Raw genomic sequence first — 26110 nt, 5'->3', positions numbered from 1 at the left:
GTAGATTGGCCAATAAACTAATGAAAATCTGTTCAACCTTATGGAAGTCTAGAAAGAAAATGTTTAAAAAATTTAAATGTTATTTTCTGTCTCCCCATTTATAAGAAATGTAGCATAACAAGAATTAGTAATATGACTCAATAGGAAATTATAAATATTATGGATAGGAATGTAAATTGGGGGAAACATTTTAGAAACAGTTTGGTTCCTGGACTGGGGTAGCAATGTGAAAAGTCTTCGGCTAGAGCTTTGTTTTCCTTATTTCCACCAAGAAGGAATGAGATTACTAGAGAAGGAAGAAGAGTCTTGACAACAATATGACTAATATGGAATGATCTCCAACATGTGGTGCTAGGTGAAAAAAAGCAAGAGGTGTCGAAACTTTATTAGGAATGTATTAATTAAAATAAAACAGGATTTATAGGCAATTTTAAAAAGAAAAAAGAAATCCAGAATTACTGAGACTATCAATTTATTGGCTAAGTTACACCTACAAAGTGAAAGAAAATGAAACAGTCATTCTAGGTACTTCATCTTTCATAATCTGTTATTGATGAGATTTAAAGAGGTTCAGAATGTGTTCCAATATAGAAATAAAGCCACACAGCTTCGTTAAAGGAATCATTAAAAGTATAGAAAAGAGATTTATCATTCAAGTTGTAGAAGAAACTCTCACCCAAATCATAGTCCAGAAAAATACCAATTTTACTGGGTCTTACTGGCAGAAGCTGGATTCTTTAGGACCTATTGCAGCATAGCTGCTCTCATTATAATGTCCAGTTGCGCGGAATCCACCCTGAACTAATGGCTGCTTCTGCCAGTTCCTAGGAAGACAGTCTATACAAACCCCTACTGTTTACTTAGGCTTGTTTCCCACTTCTACCTCCCAGTAATAATGTCTACCAAAATTAAATCTCTTATAGCCCTGGACAGCAGGACAGAGATAAAATCTCCTTGGGTTATAACAGAGGGTTTGTTTTGTCTTTCCACATTGCACAGTTTTTCTGTTGTCAGACTCAGTAAACTGATGATATGCTGTTCCAACATTTAAAATCACATCTGCTTTATTTATTTATTTTTTTAAAGATTTATTTATTTATTTTTAATTCCCCCCCTTCCCCGGGTTGTCTGTTCTCTGTGTCTATTTGCTGCGTCTTGTTTCTTTGTCCACTTCTGTTGTTGTCAGCAGCACGGGAAGTGTGGGCGGCGCCATTCCTGGGCAGGCTGCACTTTCTTTTGCACTGGGCGGCTCTCCTTACGGGTGCACTCCTTGCGCGTGGGCCTCCCCTCCGCGGGGGACACCCCTGCGTGGCAGGGCACTCCTTGCGCGCATCAGCACTGCGCATGGGCCAGCTCCACCCGGGTCAAGGAGGCCCGGGGTTTGAACCGTGGACCTCCCATGTAGTAGACGGACGCCCTAACCACTGGGCCAAGTCTGTTTCCCATTTTTTATGGTTTGATAATTTTGTCTAAACCAGAATACTGTGATAATTTTGTCTAAACCAGAATACTGTGATAATTTTGTCTAAACCAGAATACTGTGAAGGAGGAGTCAAGCTGTATTCCTTTAATCTGAATGAAAAAGGTTCAGGGTATTTTAGGTTTTTATGCCTGTGGTGTGTAACTCTTAACATTTGTCAGTAATCCCAGCTCTGAGTGGAGGAGACATTTGCCTTCCCTCTCTTTCAACAGATGTTTTAATGTAGAAAAATGATCTGAAAATTTGATTAGGTTTTCATCTTGTATTCTGTCTAAGAATAATCTCTTGCTTTTTCTGTAGAAATAGTTGAAATGGTTCAAATTCAGAATTTATTTCTTCTCTCCTATATTCTTCCTTCTTTTTCAGCTCCACCATTTTTACAGAGTTACCACTTTTTCAACTCTTCCCGTATTATTCTTCAGTGGCTCAGTGCAACGTTCTAGAAGTTTTCTGTGATTGGGGCAACTTTCTTAATGGGGGCAAATGTAGTGCTTGCAGTGTTTTTTTTGGAGAAACTGGACTGTGTACATAAAACCTGTAGGGCCAGAAACTGATTTTGCTTCTCACAGAGGGCGTTCTTCTCCTGCCTTTTCCTTTTGCTGCTTCTTATCTGGGGTTACTTAGCAATTTTAGTCAAATTACCTTGCTGGAGGTTGCTCCTAAAGTTCTTGTCTGGAAAGCAAACCGGCAGACAGGGCAGGGGAAGGTATCATCTAGCTCCTTCCAGAACTTAATGATGCAAGAGCAGTAGAAGTTGTGTCAGTTGATGGTCGCTGGGTCTTTAGAGTATTCCAGATGAATGGGACAGCTAAACTCCTTTTGGAGGTTATCCAGGGCTGTCACAAACTCCATTTAAAGGTAGTGAATAAGGTAATGTTTATTCAGTAAAGCCTGCCTTCCTAAAGCTAACACCCAGTGAAAAGTGGATATCTTAGCAAGACCTTGCAGACTGGTCAGATTAGGTTTAGTCTTGTTCAGCTTTTAGCTCTAGACATAGCTGCCAAGAAGAATCCACGGTTTATAGCATTATTACAGATTAGCCCATCTGAAGTAATAGTTTGACTTTCTTCTTCAAGAAGTAGTCACAGGTTCAATTAATCATTACTTTACAATGTAGAGATTTGCAGAATACCACCTTAACTAATGATGGGACACACTGATGGCCAGAAGCAGCTAAGCTCACATCCTTACAGAGCCTCAGGGTCACATGGAGTTCACAGGAGCTCAAGACTGAGACCCCAGAATGCCCAAGGGCATGGCTTTCAGTAAAGCTACCTACTTTTTAGTAAAGCATGGGTTGTATTTATCATCTGGAAAATTAACAGTGGCCTAAAACCTAAAAGAAGTAAGCCAGGCTGCTATCTTTGTGACTTGAACCTAAGTTTAGGTGAACTATAACTGATAAATATGTTTAAAAAAACCACAAAACAAATATGTATTAAAGCAAACTATTCCAGATAATATGAAAGTTACATTTGTGTGTCTTTAATTTGTTCGTTCTTTTGATTTGTATTTATGTGAAATATGTCATTTATTAACACATGGTTTTATTGACTCAAAGAGTAAAAGCAATATGTTATGGTTGTGTAGTTTATCATTCTATAACATTGAGTCTATTGAGAATGGTGAAGGTATAATAGATATTTAGCATCTTTTTTATATACAGCACTTGTGTTAGATAGGTTTGTAGGAGAAAGATGTTGTAAATTGATACCTGTCCAAAGAGTATGTAGTTTTTAAAGGGCCAGAGGGAGATCATGCAAAAAACATACACAATAAGAATATTATCAAATAAAGTACAGGGTAGCCTGTGATTAAATGGTACATGAAGAGGAATATATTTTGTCTCTGAGAAAAGGTTTGGGAGAGATTTAGACTTGAACTAGGAGTGGATTCACAGAGCATAGATATGTATGTATATATTTTTATGAGGATGGGGATAAACTGCATGCAGAGTTCTCTTGTTCCTATCATGTGGGATTGCTTCAGGTTGGCTATATCCCTTCAGCCAAGATCATAGCTCCTTTCATGAGGCTCTCTTATTCTCCGGTAGTTGCCTCTTTTCTCTTTATTCATAACCACTTCTCTTCTTATTCCTTCAGACTGAAGGCTGGTCATAACCTGGGGATACTTGTTACTATCCCTTATGTTTTTTCCACACCTTGTTCATCCTTTTGTGAAGAGGCCGCCTAATATTCTTAATTTGAATGAGTCATTTGTGTTCTGCTGGGACTCTGATGATGCAAATGGATAGTTAGCAGAATCAGGTATTATGGATGTTGGATGAAACAATGGTAGAGATCTTTGGACTTGTCAGTTACTAAATTATTTGATAATATGCCTTGCCAGGAGTGAGGAAGTTTAAGATGAAGACAATTTACTTGGACATTGTTTTGCTTAAGGATAATGTAGGTTCTTTTAATATATGATCATTGTGGTTACTGTTGCCACAGTTTGGTAGGGTTAGTATTCAGGTGAAGTTCATAATGGTTTATTTTTTAGAACCTTGGTTTAGTAAAATGAAAGAACAACAGTGATAATCTCATCAGTTATCCTGTCCCAAAGGGCATCCTTTTAAAATAAGGGGGCTTTCTTTTTTTACTCCTTTGAAAAGGATGGGAAATTCCTGATTACTACATGTCTAATAGATAAAAACATCATCTCTAGAGCCACAGAAACTACTTTTTCCTTCTCACCCACTAACTTTTTTTAAAGGAGGTACCAGGGATTGAACCCAGGGCCTTGTATATGGGAAGCAGGTGCTCAACCACTGAGCTACATCTACTTCCCACCGACTGGTTTTGTCTCTTATTTTTATTTTTTAAAAGATTTATTTATTTATTTATTTTTAAAGATTTATTTCTTTATTTCTCTCCCCTTCCCACCCCCTACCCCTCCTACCCCGGTTGTCTGTTCTCTGTGTCTATTTGCTGTGTTGTTGTCTTTGTCCACTTCTGTTGTTGTCAGCGGCATGGGAATCTGTGTTTCTTTTTGTTGCATCAACTTGCTGTCAGCTCTCTGTGTGGGCGGTACCATTCTTAGGCAGGCTGCACTTTCACACTGGGCAGCTCTCCTTACGGGGTACACTCCTTATGCGTGGGGCTCCCCCACGCCGGGGACATCCCTGCATGGCACCCCCCTCCCCCGCGCGCATCAGCGCTGCGCATGGGCCAGCTCCACACGGGTGAAGGAGGCGCAGGGTTTGAAGCATGGACCTTCCACGTGGTAGACGGATGCCCTAACCACTGGGCCGAGCCCGCCTCCCAAGATTTATTTTTTATTTGTTTCTCTCCCCTGCCCTGCCCTCCCCCTCCCAGTTGTCTGCTCTCTGTGTCCATTCACTGTGTATTCTTCTATGTCCACTTATATTCTTGTCAGTGGCACCGGGAATCTGTGTCTCTTTTTTTTGTTGTGTCATCTTGCTGCGTCAGCCCTCTGTGTGTGTAGCGCCACTCCGGGCAGGCTGCACTTTTTTCGCACTGGGTGGCTCTCCTTAGGGGGCACACTCCTTGTGCGTGGGGCTCCCCTATGTGGGGGACACCCCTGCGTGACCTAGCACTCCTTGAGCGCATCAGTACTGCGCATGGGCCAGCTCATCACACGGATCAGGAGGTCCTGGGTTTGAACCCTGGACCTCCCATGTGGTAGGCGGACACTGTCCATTGAGCCAAAGCCGCTTCCTGGTTTTGTCTCTTATTTAGACTTGCTGCCATCTTGGTTATTGGTCAGAGTCCCAGCATTGAAAAATATATTTAATACTGTGATAATCTTACCAGTTTCCTCTTTCTGGTTCTCATTTTATTTTATACTAGAAGCCTGTGATGTGATGGTATTCACACTAGCTGATTTTTATCTATCTACTGCTTTCCTTTTTTGGGGCTAGGGATGAAGAGTGACAAATGGGCCAAAGAGACTTCAGTTTAAATGATTCCTAGCAGCTGCACTTATATTACTTTGTGCTAGCTGATTTTTAAAATACCCAGACTACTTTATATTATCTGCTTATGTTATGTTGCCTCATATCACAAATATTATAATAAGCAAAATTAAGTTCTTTTCTCGCATTTGAAGTCACTAATTAGGTAGGTGTTTGTTAGCAGGGGCCGGGTTATTTGGTATACTAGATGGGAATGTTGGTGCTGTTAGGAACAATGACAGTGTTGTCTGAGTAGGGGAGTGTAGAATGGAGAAGTTGGCAGAGGTATAATTGTGTAGGACATAATTGTGTTTTTTTTTGTCGTTGTTTTTGGGCTTTTTTTCTTGAGGTATCTGGGACTAGGGAATGAACTTGGGACCTTGTATTGGGAAGCCGGTACTCAACCACTGAACTATATTGGCTTCCCTGAGTTTGTTTTGTTTTGTTTTTTTAATTTAATTTAATTTTTATTTTATTTATTCTCCCACCTGTTTTTTGCACTTGCCGTCTGCGCTCTGTGTCCATTTGCTGTGTGCTCTCTATGTCTGCTTGTTTCTTCTTTAGGAGGCACCGGGAACTGACCTGGAACCTCCCATGTGGGAGGGAGGCACTCAATCACTTGAGCCACCTCAGCTCCTTGGTTTGTTGTGTGTCTCATTGTCTTTCCTCTTTGTGTCTCCTCATTGTATCATCTTGTTGCATCATTTTGCTGCACCTGCTCATTGCGCCAGCTTGCTATCTGGTGCCTCTTCTCCAGGAGGCACTGGCAACCAAACCGATGACCTTTCACGTGGTAGACTGGAGCTCAATTGCTTTAGCCACATCCACTTCCTCTTGAGTTGGTTTTTTCTGTTTGTTTTTTGCTTGTGCATTTTTGTTTTCTAGGAGGCATTGGGAAGCAAACCTGGGTCCTCCCATGTGGGAGGTAGGAGTTCAACCACTTGAGCCACGTCCATTCCCCATAAGTGTTTATATTAACTTTCTTTTATAGGATTTGGACGTGGCAGAGGGAAAGGGTCAGGAAGGTTCTCAACTCAAGGCATGGGGTAAGTCATAGCTATCCTATTTAATTGTTATTGCCTTTCCTAGTTGTTACTAGTTTCACCTCCTCTGTCCTTTAACCAGTTTATTTATCCTGGTGATTTGGGTGTTTCCTGTACTTTAGAGTTTACTAATACGTGAACTAATATAAATGAAATTGTTATTTCAATAGATATTTTCGCAGGATTTCTCAGCCTTGGCACTGTTGACATTTTGGTTTTGATAATTCTTTCTCGTGGGGAAGGCATGTCCTGTGCACTGTAGGATTTTTAGCAGCATCTGTAGCCTCTGCCCTGTAGTTTTCCCACTCCTCAAGTTGTGACAATGAAAAATGTGTCCATGTACTGCCAAATGTTCACTAGGGAGCTCAGTTACCCCTGGATGAGAACCAATGCACAAGGGCTATGTTTGCAAGTCCAGCAATTGTCTCTCAGTGCTAAGCAAATACAGTGCTCTTGTAAAAGTGATAGTTTTTCCTATGAGTATACTATTATTAAATAAATATAATCAGTAATTTAGTCATTATTTCTGGGTGTTCTTTCACTTTTTGCTGCTTCTAAAACATTAGTGCCCATTGGATGACTTTTTAAAAATCATCTTATAGAAGCCATATGTAGATTGCAGGGCAAGCAAGGTGAGAAATTGGCTCCAGGAAGACCAGCCCTTTGTCATTCCATAGTTTCAGAGCAGCACTCTTAGGGCCAGTGCCTTCTAGAGGGAGTGGTGCCTCCTGCCATTTCTGTATCTATTTTGTGAAAGGAGGAGGGATGAAAACATGGGGAACAAGCTAATTGGAGTACTTAAAGACATAAACCTAACCCCTTAAGCTCTAAAATATTTTGTGGATTTTTGTCTTCACTTTTAAAAATATTCTTTTTTTGAAAATTTTAAAGCTAGTCTTTATTTTGACTCTTGTTAGACCTTTCAATCATGATTCCTTATGGGTGTTCCATTTAGGATTTTAATGAAGAGAAGTGGCAAGGTGCTGGACAAAACTTTTTCTTGTCTGTTCCCCATGCTTTTTCTGTTGTAAAAGATTCAAAGGTTTCCTTCCCAAATTCTGATTTGGGAAGAAAATACTTGTCTGTTTAAGCCTGGATTATTTTCTAGGTGGGGGGCTTTTGTTAGAGTCTTCATTTTGCCTAGAAAGATTGCAGGTCTTGATGCAGAGGATAGCATTGTAGTGAAACAGCCATTCCTCTTTCCTCCAAGAGCATATGGAAGGCCCCTAGGTAACCTCTGGTTTTAAGAAGATCTGTATCCTGGTGGCTGTATGAATTAGCTATAGGAGTTGAGGGTGGTGAAGTCTTTTATGGTGGCTGTAGAAGAAACTGGCCTCTTGAGAGAAGATTGTGTATAGTTATTTTTGTGGCTTTGATGCTTGGTACGTTTGCTCTCATTCTTTTATTTCACACCCCAGGACATTTAATCCTGCAGACTATTCAAATTCTCCATCCACTGATGGCTGTGGGACTAAACCAGTAGTTTGGGAAGCTGCTCAGAATGGTGGAGACAAACAAAATGGTAAGTGTTCTATTCTTACCAGAGGTAAGTTTAAGTGTTTGAACTCACATCAGTTTAGTGTTCTCATTCAATGTGGTGTCAGTGTCTCTGCAGTTGGAGAAGAGTGAAACACAGGCTGTTGTCCAAACTCTAAGATTACTATTAACTGGTTCTTAATTCCAAAGACTCTCACTTGTTAATCTCATTGATATTGCAGTATTTATTTGGTTTTCCTTTCTGTACTCCAAGAAAAAGTCTGTAAAAGGCAATCTGGCATGTATTAGGACAAACACAGACTCAAATGTCAATGTGTCTGGGATATATAGAATTTTCTTTTCTTTTTTTTTTTAAGATCTATTCCCCCATCCCACTCACTGCCATTGTCTGCTCTCTGTGTCCATTCGCTGTGTGTTCTGTGTCCACTTGCATTCTTGTCAGTGGCACCTAGAATCTATGTCTCTCTTTGTTGCATCATCTTGCTGCATCAGCTCTCTGTGTGTGTAGTGCCACTCCTGGGCAGGCTGCGCTTTTTTCACGTGGGGCAGCTTTCCTTGCAGGGCACAACCCTTGTGCGTGGGGCTCCCCTACACGAGGAACACCCCTGCGTGGCACGGCACTCCTTTTGCCCATCAGCACTGTGCGTAGACCAGCTCACTACACGGGTCAGGAGGCCCTGGGTTTTGAACCCTGGACCTCCCGTGTGGTAGGCAAATACTCTATCAGTTCAGCCAAATCTGCTTCCCTCTCTTTTTTTTTTTTTTAAGATTTATTTATTCATCCCCCCCCTCTTCCCACTTGTGCTTGATGTCTGCTGTGTCCATTCACTGTGCATTCTTCTGTGTCTGCTTGTCTTCTCTTATCGATCCTGGGACCTCCCGACATGGGAGAGAGGCACTCAATCACTTGAGCCACCTTAGCTTCCTAGTTTGTTATGTCTCTCACTGTCTCTCCTGTGTTTCTTTTTTGTTGTGTCATCTTGTTGCACCACCTTTCTGTGTGGGCCAGCTCACTTTTACCAGGAGGCCCCAGGAACCGAACCTGGGACCCTCCGTATGGTAGACAGGGGCCCAATCACTTGAGCCGTATCTACTTCCTATATGTAAAATTTCTTAGAAGAAGACTTGGTACCCAAACACTTAATATCCCTAATGGTAGATGCTAAAATTTGGCCATATAAACAATGAAATAATAGATGGGTTTGGGGCAACAGTGCTTCTGCAAGTTTTTCTGGATCCTGCTTGTATGGATTGTTTATATTTTGAAATTCATAGGTAAAAATGTATTAAGTGGAGGGTTTATTCACAGAGAGCTTTTCAGATGTTTTATTCATGACAGAATAGGTTAAATAGTGAAATTATGTTTATAAAACCATAGTTTTGACATTTACTGTAATATAACCCCAAAGATAAAATTATCCCTCAATAAATTATTGGGGAAAAAAATGATTGAAAACAAACATCCAAACATGTAACAGCTATGCTGGTAAAAACAAGTAAGGCAGTTGCCACCAACCCAGAAGCACAAACTAGTGAACAAAGATACTATAGAGAGGATACTATAGAGAGGATCAAAGGTTATATGACTATTTCAAGACTAATGAAATAGAAAAGGAAAAGAGAGGAAACAATCAATGGCAGGAATGAGAAAGGGAATATTGATATAGATTGTATAGCTATTAAAAAATCATAACATTGGGGAGCAGATGTGGCTCAAGTGACTGAGAGCCTCCTTTCCACCATACAAGGTCCCGGGTTCGATCCCTGGTACCTCCTCAAAGAGGCAAACAAACAAAAAAAACAACTCTCATTGGTGATGTTGCCCAATGGTTGAGTGCCTGCTTCCCATGTATGAGGTCCTGGGTTTAATCCCTGGTACCTCCTTAAAAAAATAAAAATAAAAACGATCATAAGATGCTTGTGAGAGAAGTGGATTTGGCTCAATGGGTAGAGCGTCCGCTTACCACATGGGAGGCCTCTTGACCCTTGTGGAACTGGCCCATGTGCAGTGGTGATGCGCACAAGGACTGCCCTGCCATGCAAGGGTGTCCCCCATGTAGGGGAGCCCCATGTGCAAGGAGTACACCCTATAAGGAGAGCTGCCCAGTATTGAAAAAGTACAGTCTGCCCATGAGTGGCACCACACACACAGAGAGCTAATGCAGTAAGATGATGCAACAAAAAGAGACACAGATTCCCTGTGCCGCTGACAAGAATATATGTGAACACAGAACACCCAATGAATGGACACAGAGAGCAGACAACGGGGGGGAGGGCAGAGAAATAAATAAACAAATACATACATAAATGAATAAACAAATAAAATCTTAAAAAAAAAAAGATATTTGTGAATAAATTTCCTGCCAATAAATTGGAAATTGCAGTCCAATTTCATGTTCTAACATAGAATTAAATAATCATAATCAAAGTATTAGAAAATAGAAGCTGGTAAGACAGAAATGTGGTGATGTTGTATTTATAGTTGGTATTCAGGTTTGTTTAAGATTTAGAAATCAGTCTACACTTAGAAATATATATACCCAGGAGAATGGAAAATATATGCTCACGCAAAACCTTGTACATGAATCCTCATACCATTATTCATAATAGCCTGGTGAATTAATAAACAAAATGTGGTCTATCCAATACAATGGTATAATATGCTATAAAAAGGAGTGAACTGCTGATACATGCTACAACATGGGTAAACCTTGAAAGCATTATATAAGTGAAAGAAGTCAGTTGCAAAAGGCTGCATATCATGATAATATTCATATGAAATTTTCAGAATTGGCAAATCTGGAGATGGAAAGTAGATTAGTGATTGCAAGGGGCTGGTGAATGGAGGAATGGGGAGTAACTGCTAATGGTATAGATTTTTTTTTAAACAAATCAATTTTATTGATACATATTAATAAAGCATACAATTCATCCAAAGTGTACAATCAATGGTGTTTGGTATAATTACATAGTTGGCATTCATCACACATAAATTAAAAATATTATTTTTAAATTTTTTAGTAATGGAAATATTCTGAAATTAAATTCTGGTTGCTGAACTCTGCGAATATAATAAAATCACTGTATTTTATACTTCAAAAGAGTGGGTTTTATGTGATGTGAATTATATCTCAATAATAAAATTTTTAAAGATTAAAAAAAAGGAACAAAAAATAATAAAATCAGTTTTAAATACAGAATAACATGTTATATAATTCCATATCTATTCATGATTTAAAAAAAAAAAACCAGACTGGCAAATCAAGAATAGAAGGGAAATTTCCTTAATCAGATAAAGGATATCTACAAAATTTACACAGAAGTATTATAATTGTAATGTGTTGAAAGTTTTCCCTCTGGAACAAGTTTAAGGTGCTTGCTCTTACTCTTTTATTCACCACCCTACTGGATTCAGTGCAATAAGAAAGAAAAAGAAAGAATTGATGTAGAGTTGGAAAGGGAAGATAATTCATTTTTGGAAATGATATTTAAGTATCTATAAACAAATTTTTAGAATGAATAAGGGAGTTTATCAAGGTTCTGAAAGCAAGTTCAATAAGCAGGTGTCTTTCTGTAAGCCATCAACAAAATGGGGGAAAAAAAAGTAGTGGCATACAACATCAAATAGACAAGAATAAATCTAACTATATGTAAGATAAGATTTCTACCTAGGAAAATATAAAACAATAATGTGAGAAATTAAAGAAGACACAATAAATGGAAGGGTACACATTTAATTTTATTTTATTGATGTATATCATCCACACATGAACACACATAAACAAGTGCATAGTAAAAGTTGTGAACCTAGAAAACAAACTTGCATAACACCACACAGGGGTCCCACATATCGTCCCACCACCAACACCATGCCCCGTTATGAAACACCAGCCACCAACCATGAAAGAACACTGTCAAAATATTACTACTGACTATAGTCAATATCTTAAATTTGGTGTATTTTTCCCCAACCTACTGTATTTATTTATTTATCTCTTCCCACTTCCTCATTGTTTGCACTTGCTGTGTCTGTTTGTCGCCTTTGTTTCTTTTTTTCAGGAGGCACTGGGAACTGAACTCGGGACCTCTGATACAAGAGGGAGGTGCCTACTTTCTTAAGCCCCCTCTGTTCTTTGCTTTGTTGTGTCTTGCTATTTTCCCCTATTCTATCTCTTGTTGCGTCATCTTGCTGCATCAGCTCACTGTGCCTTCCTGTCATGCCCACTTGCCATCTTGGTCTTCCTCTTTAAGGGGCAGCAGGAACCTCTGCTCCCTGCTTTGTTGTGCCTCTCATTATGGTTTTCTTCCTGCACCTCTTGTTGCATCATCTTGTTGTGTTAGCTTGCTTGCTGTGCCTGCCTGTTGCTCCAGCTTGCTGTCTTCTCTAGGAGGTACCAGGAACTGAACTATAGACCTCCCATGTGGTAGGCAGAAGTCCATTCGTTTGAGCCACATCTGCTCCCCTAAAAATATATTTTTATTATGGAAGTTGTGAACTTACAAAACAATCATGCACATGTGTAGAATTCCTTCCCATGCAACATCCCTTCACACCATGGTGGAACAAATGTTGCAGGTTGTGAGGTAATGTCATCAGACTATTAAACCACCTACCATGATCCATAGCGTACATATGGCACAATTTTTCCATACCCCCCCCATTATCAACACAGTACACCTTTGGCATTGATGCAAGAATATTACAGTGTCACACCAATAGAGTATACACCATTTTTATATAATGTAAGTATCAGTTGTGAAATTTATTTTTTACTGACTCTGGATTTATTACTCCATGGTAGTCCATCACACTAAAATTTTCTTCATTGAGCATTTTTTTTAAAAATCAGATTTATTGTTGTTTAATTTATATGCAATTAAATTCACCCTCTTTGAAGGCTACAGATGGAGGATGAATTCTGACAAATGCAAGTAGTCACCGCCAGTAAAATCAATACGTTGTATTTTTTTACTAGCAATGAACAATTGCTAATGGAAAAGATTTTTTAAAAAGTCAGTGCAATTTATAGTGCCATTTAAATAAACAACATGAAGTACATAGGGATAGATCTGAGAAAGTATGTTGAAAATAATGGAACGTGAGAAAAATCAAAGAAGACACAAATAAATGAGATATTTATTGTTAATGACTCATATTGTCGAAATGTCATTTCTCCCCATATTCATCTTTTGATTCAGCACAATTCTACTCAAAATCCTAGCGGACTTTTTTTGTACCAATTGGCAACTTGGTTCTTAAATTTTTATAGAAAATCAAAGGAACTAGAATAGCTGAACAGTTTGAAAATGAGTAACAAAGTCGAAAGACTCCCACTTCATGGTATCAGGACTTACTCTGATGCTACAGTAATCTGGAATTGACCGCTCCGTGGAGCATAATGGGAAGTCTAGAAATAAACCCACACCTACATGGCCAGTTGATTTTCAGCAAACATCCCAAGGCAATTCAATGTCACATGAATAGTTTTTTTTTCAACAAATGGTGCTTGAACAATTGGATATTCATAAGTGAAAAAATGAACCTCAACCTATGCATTATACCTTGTGAAACCTCAGCAACTTCTAAAGAAAACATAGGGGAAAATCTTATCTACCTTGGGATAGGCAGAGATTTTTTAAGCGGAATCTTAAAAGAAAAACTTGATAAAGTAGATTATATAAAAATTTAAAACTTCCTCAGAGGATGTAATGATAATGAAAAGACAAGCAATAGACTAGGACAAAATATAAAGTACTTGTAGCCAGAATATATAAAGTATCCCAACTCAATAATAATAAGAAAACAAACAATCCAATAAAATTTGAAGTAGACTATTAAAAATTGGGGAAAAGGTTTGAACAGATGCTTAAAGAAGATGGCAAATAAGCAGATGAAAAGGAGCTCATCATCATTACTAATTAGGGAAGTACAAATTAAAACCACAGTAAGTTACCACTATCCATCTTTTGAAATGGCTTTAAAAGAAAATTGACAATTAGTAAGTGACAATGAGTTTAGCAGATTACTTCCCAGGTGGGAATGCATACGTTTACTATACAGTCCAACAGTCCCACCCCTAGATGTTTATTGAAGAGAAATATAAACATAACCACACAAAAATTTGTATGTGAAGTTTAGAATTGCTTTCTTCGTAATCCTTACTGGTGTTTAAATCAGGTGCCAAGTTAAAATGTTTAATTAGTTGATTATTGCTGTTTTATTTTTTTCTTTCCCCTCTTTTTTTTAACTTTATTTTGAAATACTTTCAAACTTACAGGGTAGTTGCAAAAATAATACAAATCCCATGCAGAGAATTCCAACAGACTTTCATTTCCCCAGATACCCAGATCCACTAATTTTAACTTTTTGGCATAGTTTCTGTATCAGTCTATCCATTTTCCTGTCCATGTATCTATCCATTTATCTGTCTAATTATCAATCTATTTTCTGAATACTTGAGTATAGGTTGTTATATATCATGCTCCTTGAACCCTTAATACTGCCATGTACATTCTAAGAATAAATATATTCACTTACGTATACATCTGAAGTGCAGTTTTCAAGTTCAGAGAGTTTAACCTTGATATAAAGCTATGGTCTATATCCATATTTTCCATATGTTCTACTAATGTTTATTGAACCTTCCCCCCCCCCCCCTTTTTAGATGCCATTCAGGATCATGTATTGCCTCACCCCCGCATTGTCTGCTCTCTGTCCATTTGCTGTGTATTCTTCTGTGTTCCTTACATTCTTGTCAGCGGCACCAGGAATCTGTCTCTTTTTGTTGAGTCATCTTACTGCGTCAGCTCTCCACATATGCCGTGCCATTCCTGGGCAGGCTGCGCTTTTTTTGCACAGGGTGGCTCTCCTTACAGGGCGCACTCCTTGCCGTGGGGCTTCCCTACGCGGGGGACGTGCCTGCATGGCACAGCACTGCTTGTGTGCATCAGCACTGCGCGTGGGCCAGCTCATCACATGGGTCAGGAGGCCCTGGGTATAGAACCCTGGACTTCCTGTATGGTAGGCAGATGCTCTATCAGTTGAGCCAAATCGTCTTCCCTTCATTGTCTCTTTAGTTCCTTTTTTTACAAAATAAATTGTGGTTACAAAGATACAATATAAACTTTCTCATCTAACCCACTCCCAAGCATTCCATTCAGTGATATTAATCATATTCACTGTTGTCATATGATCATCACATTCCATTACTAAAATTTCCCCATCTCCCCAAACAGAAACTCCTCACCCATTTTTTCTTTTTTAAGATTTATTTTATTTATTTCTCTACCCTTCCCCCTCGTTGTCTGCTCTTTGTGTCCATTAGCTGTGTGTTCTTCTGTATCTGCTTGCATTCTTGTCATGTGGGACCGGGAAACTGTGTCACTTTTTTTTGGTTGTTGTTGCATCATCTTGCTGCATCAGCTCTCCGTATGTGTGGTGCCATTCCTGGGCAGGCTGCACTTTTTTCGTGTGGGGTGGCTCTCCTTGTGGGATGCACTCCTTGCGTGTGGGGCTTCCCTATGTGGTGGACATTACTGCATGGCCCGGCACTCCTTGTGCACAGCCGCACTGTGTGTGGGCCAGCTCACCACACGGGTCAGGAGGCCCTGGGTATAGAACACTGGACTCCCCATATGGTAGGCAGACACTCTCTCAGTTAAACCACAACCGCTTCCCCCGTTTTGTTTTAAGTTCCCTTTTCCCCTCCCCACCCATCCCTGGCAACATGTACTCTGATTTCTGTCTCTGAGTTTGCATATTCTTCTATATTTTTGTTGTGGTTGCCAATGGAATTAAAACAATAGAATTCTTGGCTGGCAGTTTTTCTCTTTTCAGTACCTTAAATACATCATACCACTTTCTTTTCTTCTCCATGGTTTCTGATGAGAGGTTGGCGCTTAATCTTATTGAGGTTCCCTTGTATGTGATGCTTTGCTTTTCTCTTGCTGCTTTCAGAATCCTCTCTTTATCTCTGATATTTGTCATTCTGAATAGTAGGTGTCTTGGAGTAGGTCTCTTCAGATTTATCCAGTAATTTGCAGTGCATTTCTTTCTTGGATATTGATATTTATGTCTTTCATAAGCATTGGGATGTTTTTGGTCATTATATTCTCAAATATTCTTTCCCTTTTTCATTCTCTTGGGACACTATTAACACATATGTTTGTGTGTTTCGTGTTGTCATTGAATTCCCTGAGACCCTGTTCCATTTTTTCCATTCTTTTTCTTCTGTGTTTTCCAGTTCAGATGTCTTGTCCTCAAAATCACTAATTCTGTCTTTGAACGATTCAGATCTGCTCTTATGTGTCTCTAATGTATTTTTAATCTCATCCATTGGTTCTTTCATTCCTAGAAGCTGTTACTTTTCTTTGTAGGCTCTTAAATTGTTCTTTCTGCTCTTCCTGTGTCTTCTTAATATCCTTTATCTTTTTAGTCATGTTTTCCTTCAATTCTTTGGCGATTTAGGAGATTTCTCAGGTTATCATTGATTAGTTGTCTTAAATCCTGTATCTAGTAAGGATATTTGGTTTGTTCCTTTGGCTGGGCCACCTCTTCCTGTTTCCTTGTATGGCTTGTAATTTTTTGCTGATGTCTAGGCATCTGAATATGTTAGTGAATTTACTCTAATGGTTAGTTTCTCCATTGCCTAGTGGTTTTTTTTCCCACTGCTCTTTGTTGACTTTTGCTTCAGTTTATTCAGTGTTTTTAAAATTACCCAGCTTAAGTTATCAAAATCAGGCCAGGGACTCACTAATGTGGCACAGATTTTCTTCTGGGGTGGGGCTAAGGAGAGACCGAAAAGTATTTGTCCTTGCAATTTCCTGGCTGGCCAGCAGATGGCACTCATTGGTAAACTTTTCCAAGGAGGTCTGTCTTTCAACCTTCATTTTCCTGTGTTATTCTCTGGCCAGGGCCAAGATTTAAAGTGGGCCCTGCTGTCGAATTCATTGAAGAGAAACCACTTTCCATCCTCCAGTGCAGACTCCTGCTTTTCTTGTAATAGCTGACAGGGAGGAAGACATCTATTCTGCTCTCAGTCAGCTGCAGTGATCCAGAGGTCTTAATGTCGTAAGAGTGGAGGATGGATGCCCTTCCCGGCCACTGGGGAGCATTTGTTGTTTTAGGTCCTTTGACTCTCTGTCCCTCTGCTCTCCTGGGTATGCAGCACTGTCCCAGTAGGCTGACACCCAAAGCAGGTCCCTCAGACAGCTTTTGGCTCTTTCTCTGTTGCTTTTGTGGGAGAGGTAAGCACTGCTTGTTTACCTTGATGCCATATTCCTGGAACTCCAACTTAATTATTTCTTAACACTGCTTTAGATGTCTGAAAGCGGCTTCTGACTGCAGTATAGGTTCTGGGAGGGCGAAATCAAACCAAGTTTCCTGACACTGACATACAGGCACCCCAGTAACTACGTAGGGGTTATTCAGCTATCTCTGGAATAACACCAGTGACCCATAGTGGGAGTGCAGGCTGGCTTTACACTGAACAATGGAGGAACTGGAGGAGGGGCTTGCAAAGGCACCATGAACCTTGCCTTCCATTTTTTAAGCTGTGTTGTTTTTCTTTTTCTTTTTTTTTTTTTTTTAATAATTTCTCTCCCTTTCCCCTTCCTAACCCCCCTGTTGTCTGCTCTCTGTCTATTCGCTGAGTGTTCTTCTGTGACGGCTTCTATCCTTAGCGGCACCAGGAATCTGTGTTTCTTTTTCTTGCGTCATCTTGCTGTGTCAGCTCTCCGTGTGTGCAGCACCATTCCTGAGCAGGCTGTGCTTTCTTTTCACTGGGCGGCTCTCCTAAGGGGTGCACTCCTTGCGCATGGGGCTCTCGTAAGTGGGGGACACCCCTGTGTGGCACAGCATTCCTTGCACATATCAGCACTGCACATGGGCCAGCTCCACACAGGGGTCGAGAAGGCCCAGGTTTGAACCGTGGACCTCCCATGTGGTAGGTGGACGCCCTATCCATTGGGCCAAGTCCGCTTCTCTTAGCTGTGTTGTTTTGACTCATTACTCACCCAGTTTCTGCAACCCTTTAACTGTTTTACAGAATTTTGAAGAAGATGGTTCTGGCAGATTTTGTTAGTTGTTGAAGATTCTGTGGGGTAAGAGCATCCTGGAGGACACTGCCATCTTGGTTGACTAGAAGTTTCCTATCACTTTAAGTGATTCAGCCCTTGCTCTGTTATTGCAGTCCTTTGTCTTCTGGATATTTGAAAAAGATCTTTCTGCCAGTTCTTACTGGTTGTTCAAAGCCTTTTGTGGGGTGAATGGAGTCCTGAAGTATCTTGCTCTGCCTTTTCTATCTGGTCCCCATCTCCTTTGTCTTCTTCTTCCTCCTCCATCTTCTTCTCAGAGGAGCAGATTCTTCATTGGAAAACATTTAGGTAATCAAAATGTGTTTGTTACAGAATAGAGTTAAAGGTTGTTATCAGTTAATAGGTTGTTGGTTATTTCTCTAGAGGCCTCATACACTGGTATTTTCTTGTTGATAATACAGTACAGCGTTCCGAGTCTAGTAGTCAGCATTAAATTTAAGCTCAGAAACCTGATTTTGTCAGTATAGTAATCACAAAGACATTTCTTAGAGTTATACTCCCATTAACCAAATGAGAAAGGCCTATATATAGGCAGAATGCTAAGTTATAAATTTACTCCAAAAATAGAACTGTTATACAGTTTGGTATGCTGTCTTTGACACCTGTAAAGAGAACCTAATGAATATGGGAATGAAAACAAGGATAGTTGATATAATTTGAATATAATGGAATCATAGACCATAGGGCTAGTAAGGTTCATAGCTTGAGAAAGACAGTGTTGATTGCAGTACATTTCTCTCTCCTTGGACAGTAGGACAGCACATAATTAGCTTTGATGATTTATTTGTTTCCCTTGCTGACCAGTTTCTCTTTTTATTGTTCCTTTATTGTTTTGATAGGTTAAAACCTTCCATTTTTACATTAGTCCATAGAAATGACATTAAATATTCAAAGTCTAGCTCAGAATCTGCCAAACAAAAGTTCTTTTGGACTCAAAGGAATGAATATTTTATTTTAAAATTCACTTAATTAGATATCTTATAAAATGCTTGTTATGTCTTCCATTTTTATCGAAGCTAGTTAATAAAAATTCATTAATGTCTGTAAATTACATCTTTATTACTCCACTTGATAAAACAAGTCAGCAATATTTGCTTATGGAAGTGTTTTACAGATTGTCCTTTGAGGAGTCACAAAATTTTGCATCATTGTTTACCTTTTTTCCAAGTGCTTGCCTTAGAAGGCTAACATTATGTCAAATTCGACATAAAACTTCTTTGTAAATTTGTTATTTTAAGTTGAAAATAATGAAATTGATATATTCCCATATGTTTGGGGTATAGCTCCTAGATCTAACATTCAGTACTGTGTACCAAGTTCTTACTCTAAGAACTGTGATATTCTAAAACAAATAGGATCTGAGCTTCTATGGTTTTATATGTCTTACATTTTTTATAGTTTATGTAGTTATTTGGGGGAATACTACAGTAACTGTGCTCTGCCTCCTGACTTGGAACTTTTCCCTGAAACACCATTTTATCATGTTGTAGCTCTGCTTGCAACTGTTTTTCTTGGCCTGTTTTTTGTTCAGGCTACAGACTATGTCCTCTGCCAGTTTTAAAATGTGCTCTGACTTTCATCCTATTCTGCACATATAAATTGGTATCCTAGTTATTTTCAAAATACTCCTCTAAGTGATGATAGACATATGTAAGAAGATGTGGTTTAAACTTTAAAATACTTTTATCATTTTATTTATAGGTTATTATAATGCTTAAATTTGGAAATTGCCTTTTCTATTTCTGTAAAGTAGGCTGTTGGAATTTTGATTACTATTGCTTTGAATCTGTAAATCAGTTTGGGCAGGATTTACATCTTTACGATATTTAGTCTTCCAATCCATGAACATGGAATGTCTTTCATTTGCTTAGGTCTTCACTGATTTCTTTTTGAAGGACATTATATTGAGTGAAGCAAGGCAGACACAAAAGGACAAATACTGTATGATTCCGTTACTATGAACTAAATATATTATGTAACATATTGTGTGATTCCATTTATGTAAAATGTAAATATAAAGCAATTTATAAAGGTGAAATTTGATTAATGGTTATGTAGGGCTAGGGAAGGCATGTTAAGTGGTGAAGAGTTTTTCTTTTTTGGAGTAATAAAATCTAAAATTTTTGTGATGATGAATGCACAGCATTTTGATTATACTAAAAGCCATTGATTATTCACTTTAGATAGATCATAGGGTATGTGAATATATCTCAGTAAAACTGCTTAATAAATATAATACTTGAACCACCAGACTGACTATGGAACAGGACTAATGTTCAGAGCTAGAAAAAGCTCTAAACACACAGGGGTATAAAAAGGGGAGCAAAACAGAGCTTTTCCTAGATATCCTTCAAGGTTTTTGCTGTGCTTCCCCATAAAGATATCCCAAATCTGTTAGTTGATGATTGAAGGAAAATTCTTCCGTAAGTTGTTTTCTAGTATAATATTAGACTCCTTAAAGATAAAAGTTTAGGAATGGTTTTTGTGGCTTTGATTGGCTTCTATTTAGAGTGTTCTTCACACTACTTAATATCAAGTCTTAGGTTTGGAGTAAAAGCTGTCAACCTTTAAATTCGTGTACTAATTCTGTGGTCATAGGGGAGGGTGGACGGGGGCGCACCTGAGGCAGCAAGAACAGTATGAGGTGATCATCTTTGACATTATTTCAGTTGTAGCTTTAAAAAATTATACACTAGGAAGTGGACATGTCTCAACTGATAGAGCATCAGTCTACCATATGGAGGGTCCAGGGTTTGATCCCCAGGGCCTCCTGACCCGTGCAGTAAGCTGGCCCATGCACAGTGCTGCCGTGCGTAAGGAGAGCCGTGCCACACAGGGGCGCCCCTTTGTAGGGGAGCTGCACACTCAAGGAGTGTGTCCTTCAAGGAGAGCCACCCTGCGTAAAAAAACCGCAGCCCGCCCAGGAGTGGTACACATGGAGAGCTGATGCAGCAAGATGACGCAACAACAAAAAAAAGACTCAGTTTCCCAGTGTCACCAGATAATGCAAGTGAATACAGAAGAACATACAGTGAATGGACACAGAGGGCAGACAATGGGGCGGGGGAGGAAGGGGAGAGAAATAAATAAAATAAATCTTTTTTAAAAAAAGTATACACTACCAAAAAATATAAATAAATAAATAAACAAATTTCCGATAGGATAGATTGGTGATTATCTATTAGAACTTAAAAGAAAGTCACATTGTAGAAGGGTAAGAGTTGTGGAATAGGTGGATGACTTGCCTTTGATTCATTTAACTTTTGGTGTACAGTGTGTTCTCAGAGGCCTGTTCAGCATTCTGAAGAACAAGCTTCTAATACTTACTCTGAACACAGAGGGACTGATGGCAGGTTATATTCATCACTTAATCTGTTCCTTCTTTCTACCTTTGTTTAAGAAAATATTTTATTTCAGAGAGATCTTGTGGGGCTACATAAATTTATGTCTGTTTTATGACATTCTGGAAATTATGGAAACCATTTAAAGGTGTGATAGTAAACCAACAGAAAACTATCAGTTTGTCAAATCAAGTATTAAAATCTTTTTCAGTAACAAGCCTTCTTAATATTTATCCAGGATACGTGCCATCCAGAGGCACAGGAGAAGCAGGGAGAGGTCTGAGATCTCTAATGCTGTCCACCTGATTTTTCCTTCCTGCACTGCATTCACTTTTTTTTTCCAAGTATTTTTATTTTATTTTTTCTTCCCAGCCCCCCTCCGTCCCCACTGTTTTTGCTGTCTGTATCCATTCGCTGTGTGATATACTGTATCTTTTTTTTTTTTGTCTTCTCTTCTTTCTCTTTCTTCTCTTCTTTCTTTCTCCTCTAGGATTCACTGGGATTTGATCCGGGGGACCTCTGATGTGGAGAGAGGTTCCCTGTCAAGCACCACTCAGTTCCTGATCTTTGCTGTGCTTCACCATGACTCTCCCTCCCCTTCATCTCTCTTTTGTTGCGTCATCATCTTGCTGCATGACTCACTTGTGTGGGCACTGGCTCACTGTGCAGGCACACACACAAGCACTCAGCTTGCTGCATGTGCTTGCCATGTGGGCGCTGGCTCACCGTGCAGGCATGCTTTCTCTTCTTTTTCACCAGGAGGCTCCAGGGATCGAACCTGGGTCCTCCCATATGGTAGGCAGAGGCCTTATCACTCGAGCCACATCTGCTTCCCTACATTGACTTCTGGTACAGAGGAATAGATGAGGTCTGCCTCCAAGTAAGGTGCATGGGTTTCTTACACAGCCGGGAGCGTTTCCAATTTAGAAACATCTCCCATGTGGAAGCATAGTTTACATGACATTTTATAGGGAACCATGCACCAGTTCTAAGTCAGGGACATCCTAGTAAAGCATTCCATGGATAAAGGATTCTCTTCTTAGCAATCACCATCAGTTTAATAGCCATCAGAAGTTGGTTATTATGTTATTAACATGTTTCCAGGCATGTTAGACCTGGTCACCTGCCTTTTGTTTTTATCAGGAATGTACTCCTCTCGATCTTGGGAAAGAAATGGATTTTGTAATTGAGATGCTAAACTCCTTGTTACCCTTTGAGGAAACTGAAGACCATTACAATTCTTCTCCCTAGTGTGTTTAAACCATTTTGTCTTAGTATGTTTGCATGCAAGTTTTAAAGCAGGAGTTCTTAACAAGGGGCCAAAGAGCTTGAATTTAAATTAAAAAAACCTTATTATAGGAGCGTGTTGGTGCAGGTATAATATATTTATTAAATAATAACACAGTATAGTATGGACTTAATAAGGGGTCTGTGGCCATTTGCGGGCAGCGGCGGGCCTCCGGGAGGGTCGGCGCGGAGAAGGGGAGAAGGAGGGGCAGCGCCGGCTGCCAATACTGGGCGGGAAGGAGACGGGGACAGCCATTTGACTGGCAAAGGGGTCCGTGGAACAAAAAAGGTTAAGAATCCCAGTTTTAAAGTAATAGGCCTGTGGTTAGTAGTAAATCAACATTTTGAACATCAGTGCTTTTTAAAAAAAAAATATTTTGTTGGTAATTATTTTGCAAGAACTGCTTAAAGCACTAGACTGGCTATGGAACAGGACTAATATTCAGCTTTGCTGGAGACCTTTTATATTAGGAAGTCACACAGTGGGGCTGTTATCTTTTAAAAAAAGATTGCTTCTGTAAATTTGATAGTTCAGTAATCCATTTGAACTAGCAGCCAAGGTAGGCCTGCTTTAAATTGAATTTAGTTTGGTTTTAAATTATATATTGAACTTTGTTCTGTTTTAAATCATAAGGAATTATCGCATTGTTAAACTTATATATTTGTGCTGTGCCCACATTTTCTTACACGTGACAGATTTGCTTGGATATGACCTACAGAGAAAATTTTGACTTGACTTTTGAAACAATTGCTTTGAGTTGATATGGATAGTTTCTAGCCAAGTTGCATTTGAATATGACCGAATATGAGTAGATTGAGCCTCCTGTTTCATGGATCATAAGCTAAATTGCTAATGAAGTAAATTTCTTTTTCTTATACAATACACAATGGAAAATCATTTGGAATAAGAGTTCTATTTGTCCATATGGCATAAATTTTTATCATTTTCATTTTCCAACAGGGGCCTGGAAGAATTCTGTGGAAGAGTGGACAACAGAAGACTGGACTGAAGATGTAGGTGTTTGGCATCATATCAGGCCCATGTTTCTCTTGGTGTCAGGTGGGGCGTGTGTGCTTTGAAGAAAGCTGATGGCATAGTATGGCTGCTTGTGGCTCCTTTCCATGTATCTTTCCTGAGCATGTTCATAGAGATTTGGCCTTTTTAGCAGATGCTTCCCAGGAGGAAGTTGGTGTTTTGAGACTTTTAAGAAACTTGTATTTAAAGTATCTACTTAAAAAAAAAAAAAAAAAGCAGTGTTTAAAAAGAACAAGCGGTAAATAAGATTAAAGTGATTAGCTGATCTCTGTTACATTTGACTTGATAGTCAAATGACCCTGTGGCCTTGGCCTGCAGACTGTTACTCTTTGAAACATTTTATTTAAAAGGAGAGAGTCGATAATCTGGATCACAGTTGAAATTAACCTCAATAAAAAATCCTAGTTCTAGGCCCAACCCTTTCCTCTTTTAAGTACATGAGCTGATCTTCTCACATCAGTTCATTCCACAGACATTTTTGAGTATACTACACTAGATTGTGTAATGTCAATCTGTAAATTCAGAGTTTAGAATAAAATGTTGTTTGGGAAGAAAAAAATTTTCTACTTTTAAATAGTGAGGAAAAAAAAAAACCCCAACAAACACAGCTGAACTAGCCTGTTCCTATATTTTATACTGTTTTTCTGTTTAATTCTCAAGGTCTAAAACAGAAGCATATTCATTATAGAGACGTTTGAGCAGATCCTGGGAGGGAAAGAATAAAGGGGTTAGAAATCTTGATCTTCAGAATCACATAAAGTGAGCCAGACTTTGAGATTTATTATCTTTCTCTCTCTCCCATGTATGTTTTTGTTTATGCTGACAGGAGCTGCTTGGAATGGGAAAGTATGATTTCTTCCTGACTTTAATGACCTTAAACAGGGCACTGTTCCTTGGGTCTTGGTTTCTTTGTGGAAAAGGAATACAGTAATTCCCCATGTAGTATTTGGCTTCCAAGTGGTGTTTTAACACTGTAGCATAGAATCATTTTTACCTTGCATAAATTAAGTAATTTTAACTGACTTAACTCACAAGTATTTTGAGAATACTTGATACATATGCTTTTTCTTTTTTTTTTATGCTTTTTTTTTTCTGGCTTAGTAGGGAGTTGACTGGGTAGGGTGTGAGGAAGGGTGAAAAGAGATATGCTCATTTGGTTGGAATGTTAGATTTAGGGTATATTTTTATGCTGCCGCATATTAACTAAAAGTTCTTTGAGGTATTATGTCATGCTTTTTAACTATTATAGGAAGAGGCTGGACTAGGAAAGTGGTTATTTAATCCAGCAGAGAGATGGACACCTTTACCTTACATCAGACAGAGCCATATTACTAGAAGGTTTGCTAAGAGTTAGTCTGGAGAGAGAAGGTTCCGGGGTTAAAGCAGCCTTTATATTTCTTTGCCTGTCATTGTTAGCAACAGTAGGAGGGGATCAGAAGGCAAAAGCCTATATTCAAATTGTTGACCTCTTGACCTTGCATAAGGCATCTTTCCTTTCTGAGCTTCCTGGTTTTTTTCTATATGATGAATATCCTAATAGCTGTCCTGCCTAATTCACAGGGTCTTTCTGAGTCCAGATGAGGTATAATGATGAGAGTATGCTAAAAAGCAACACACACGAACACACTCAAGGACATTAATATTTTGCTGGATAGGACATAGTGTATCATCTTGTAATTTATTTACTGAAAAGAGTTAGCATAAAGAATTTGGACATCTCCTTTTCTGTGGAATTATCAAAAAATTATTTTTTTAAATGAAATGATAGAAAATAATACTGATTGGCAGGGGAATAATCTAAAATGTAATCCTAAATTCCTTCTAGAACTAAGAACAATAGCCATTAACCCCCACCTCTGCTTTTTTTTTAAACCTTGATACAGAATACCGTATAGGTACTTCTTGTTCAATCAAATTAGTTTAGCGCTTTTTGTTTTTAAAGAAAATGAACACTACTCTCTGCCCTGTCCTTGTCTGAATGTTGTCATCTCTGGAAATTCATCTGAGGTGATGGATACATTGTCTTGATTGTGGTCATAATTTCATGGTGTTGTACATATTCCAGAACTCATTCAATTAATCACCTTAAATATTTGCAATTTATTATATCTCTCATTACCTCAATAAAAACATTTTTTAAAGCAAAGAAACCCATGACTTATTAAACAGGAAATGTAAATTACTAGTCAATAAAATACGAGAGGCAGGTTTCTTTGGAGAAAACAGTAGTTAATTTGCCTTTTCAAGCTTTTTGACTCCTTTTTTGCATTTATGGTAACATTGGTGGTTGTGTTCCTGTTATTCTCATTTTGTTTACTGGAAAATACAGAGTGTGGAGGGACTGAGACTTCAACTCTGGTTTGACTGATTCTTTACTTCACTGTTGTCTTCCATCATTCTCACCATTTCTCTGAT

At 38.9% G+C, this 26110-nt stretch overlaps 1 protein-coding gene and 1 pseudogene across 6 annotated transcripts in view; one reads left to right on the top strand and one right to left on the bottom strand.

Annotated features, from left to right (window-relative positions):
• Positions 1-26110, top strand: part of UBAP2 (ubiquitin associated protein 2) — a 151862-nt gene that overhangs the window by 90086 nt on the left and 35666 nt on the right. For 5 of the 6 annotated variants that reach the window (XM_058301993.1, XM_058301990.1, XM_071216821.1 and 2 more), the window contains 3 exons: positions 6388-6442; positions 7858-7961; positions 23621-23673. In XM_058301993.1, the coding sequence (XP_058157976.1) occupies positions 6388-6442; positions 7858-7961; positions 23621-23673 (212 nt within the window). The remainder of the gene's footprint in view (positions 1-6387; positions 6443-7857; positions 7962-23620; positions 23674-26110) is intronic. The other variant, XM_071216820.1, reaches the window with a different exon arrangement.
• Positions 531-2332, bottom strand: LOC105747445 (tripartite motif-containing protein 60-like; annotated as a pseudogene).

The sequence above is a fragment of the Dasypus novemcinctus genome, chromosome 8, assembly GCF_030445035.2.
Source record: "Dasypus novemcinctus isolate mDasNov1 chromosome 8, mDasNov1.1.hap2, whole genome shotgun sequence".
NCBI classification, from domain to species: Eukaryota; Metazoa; Chordata; class Mammalia; order Cingulata; family Dasypodidae; genus Dasypus; species Dasypus novemcinctus.
This window is presented reverse-complemented; position numbering and strand designations above follow the sequence as displayed.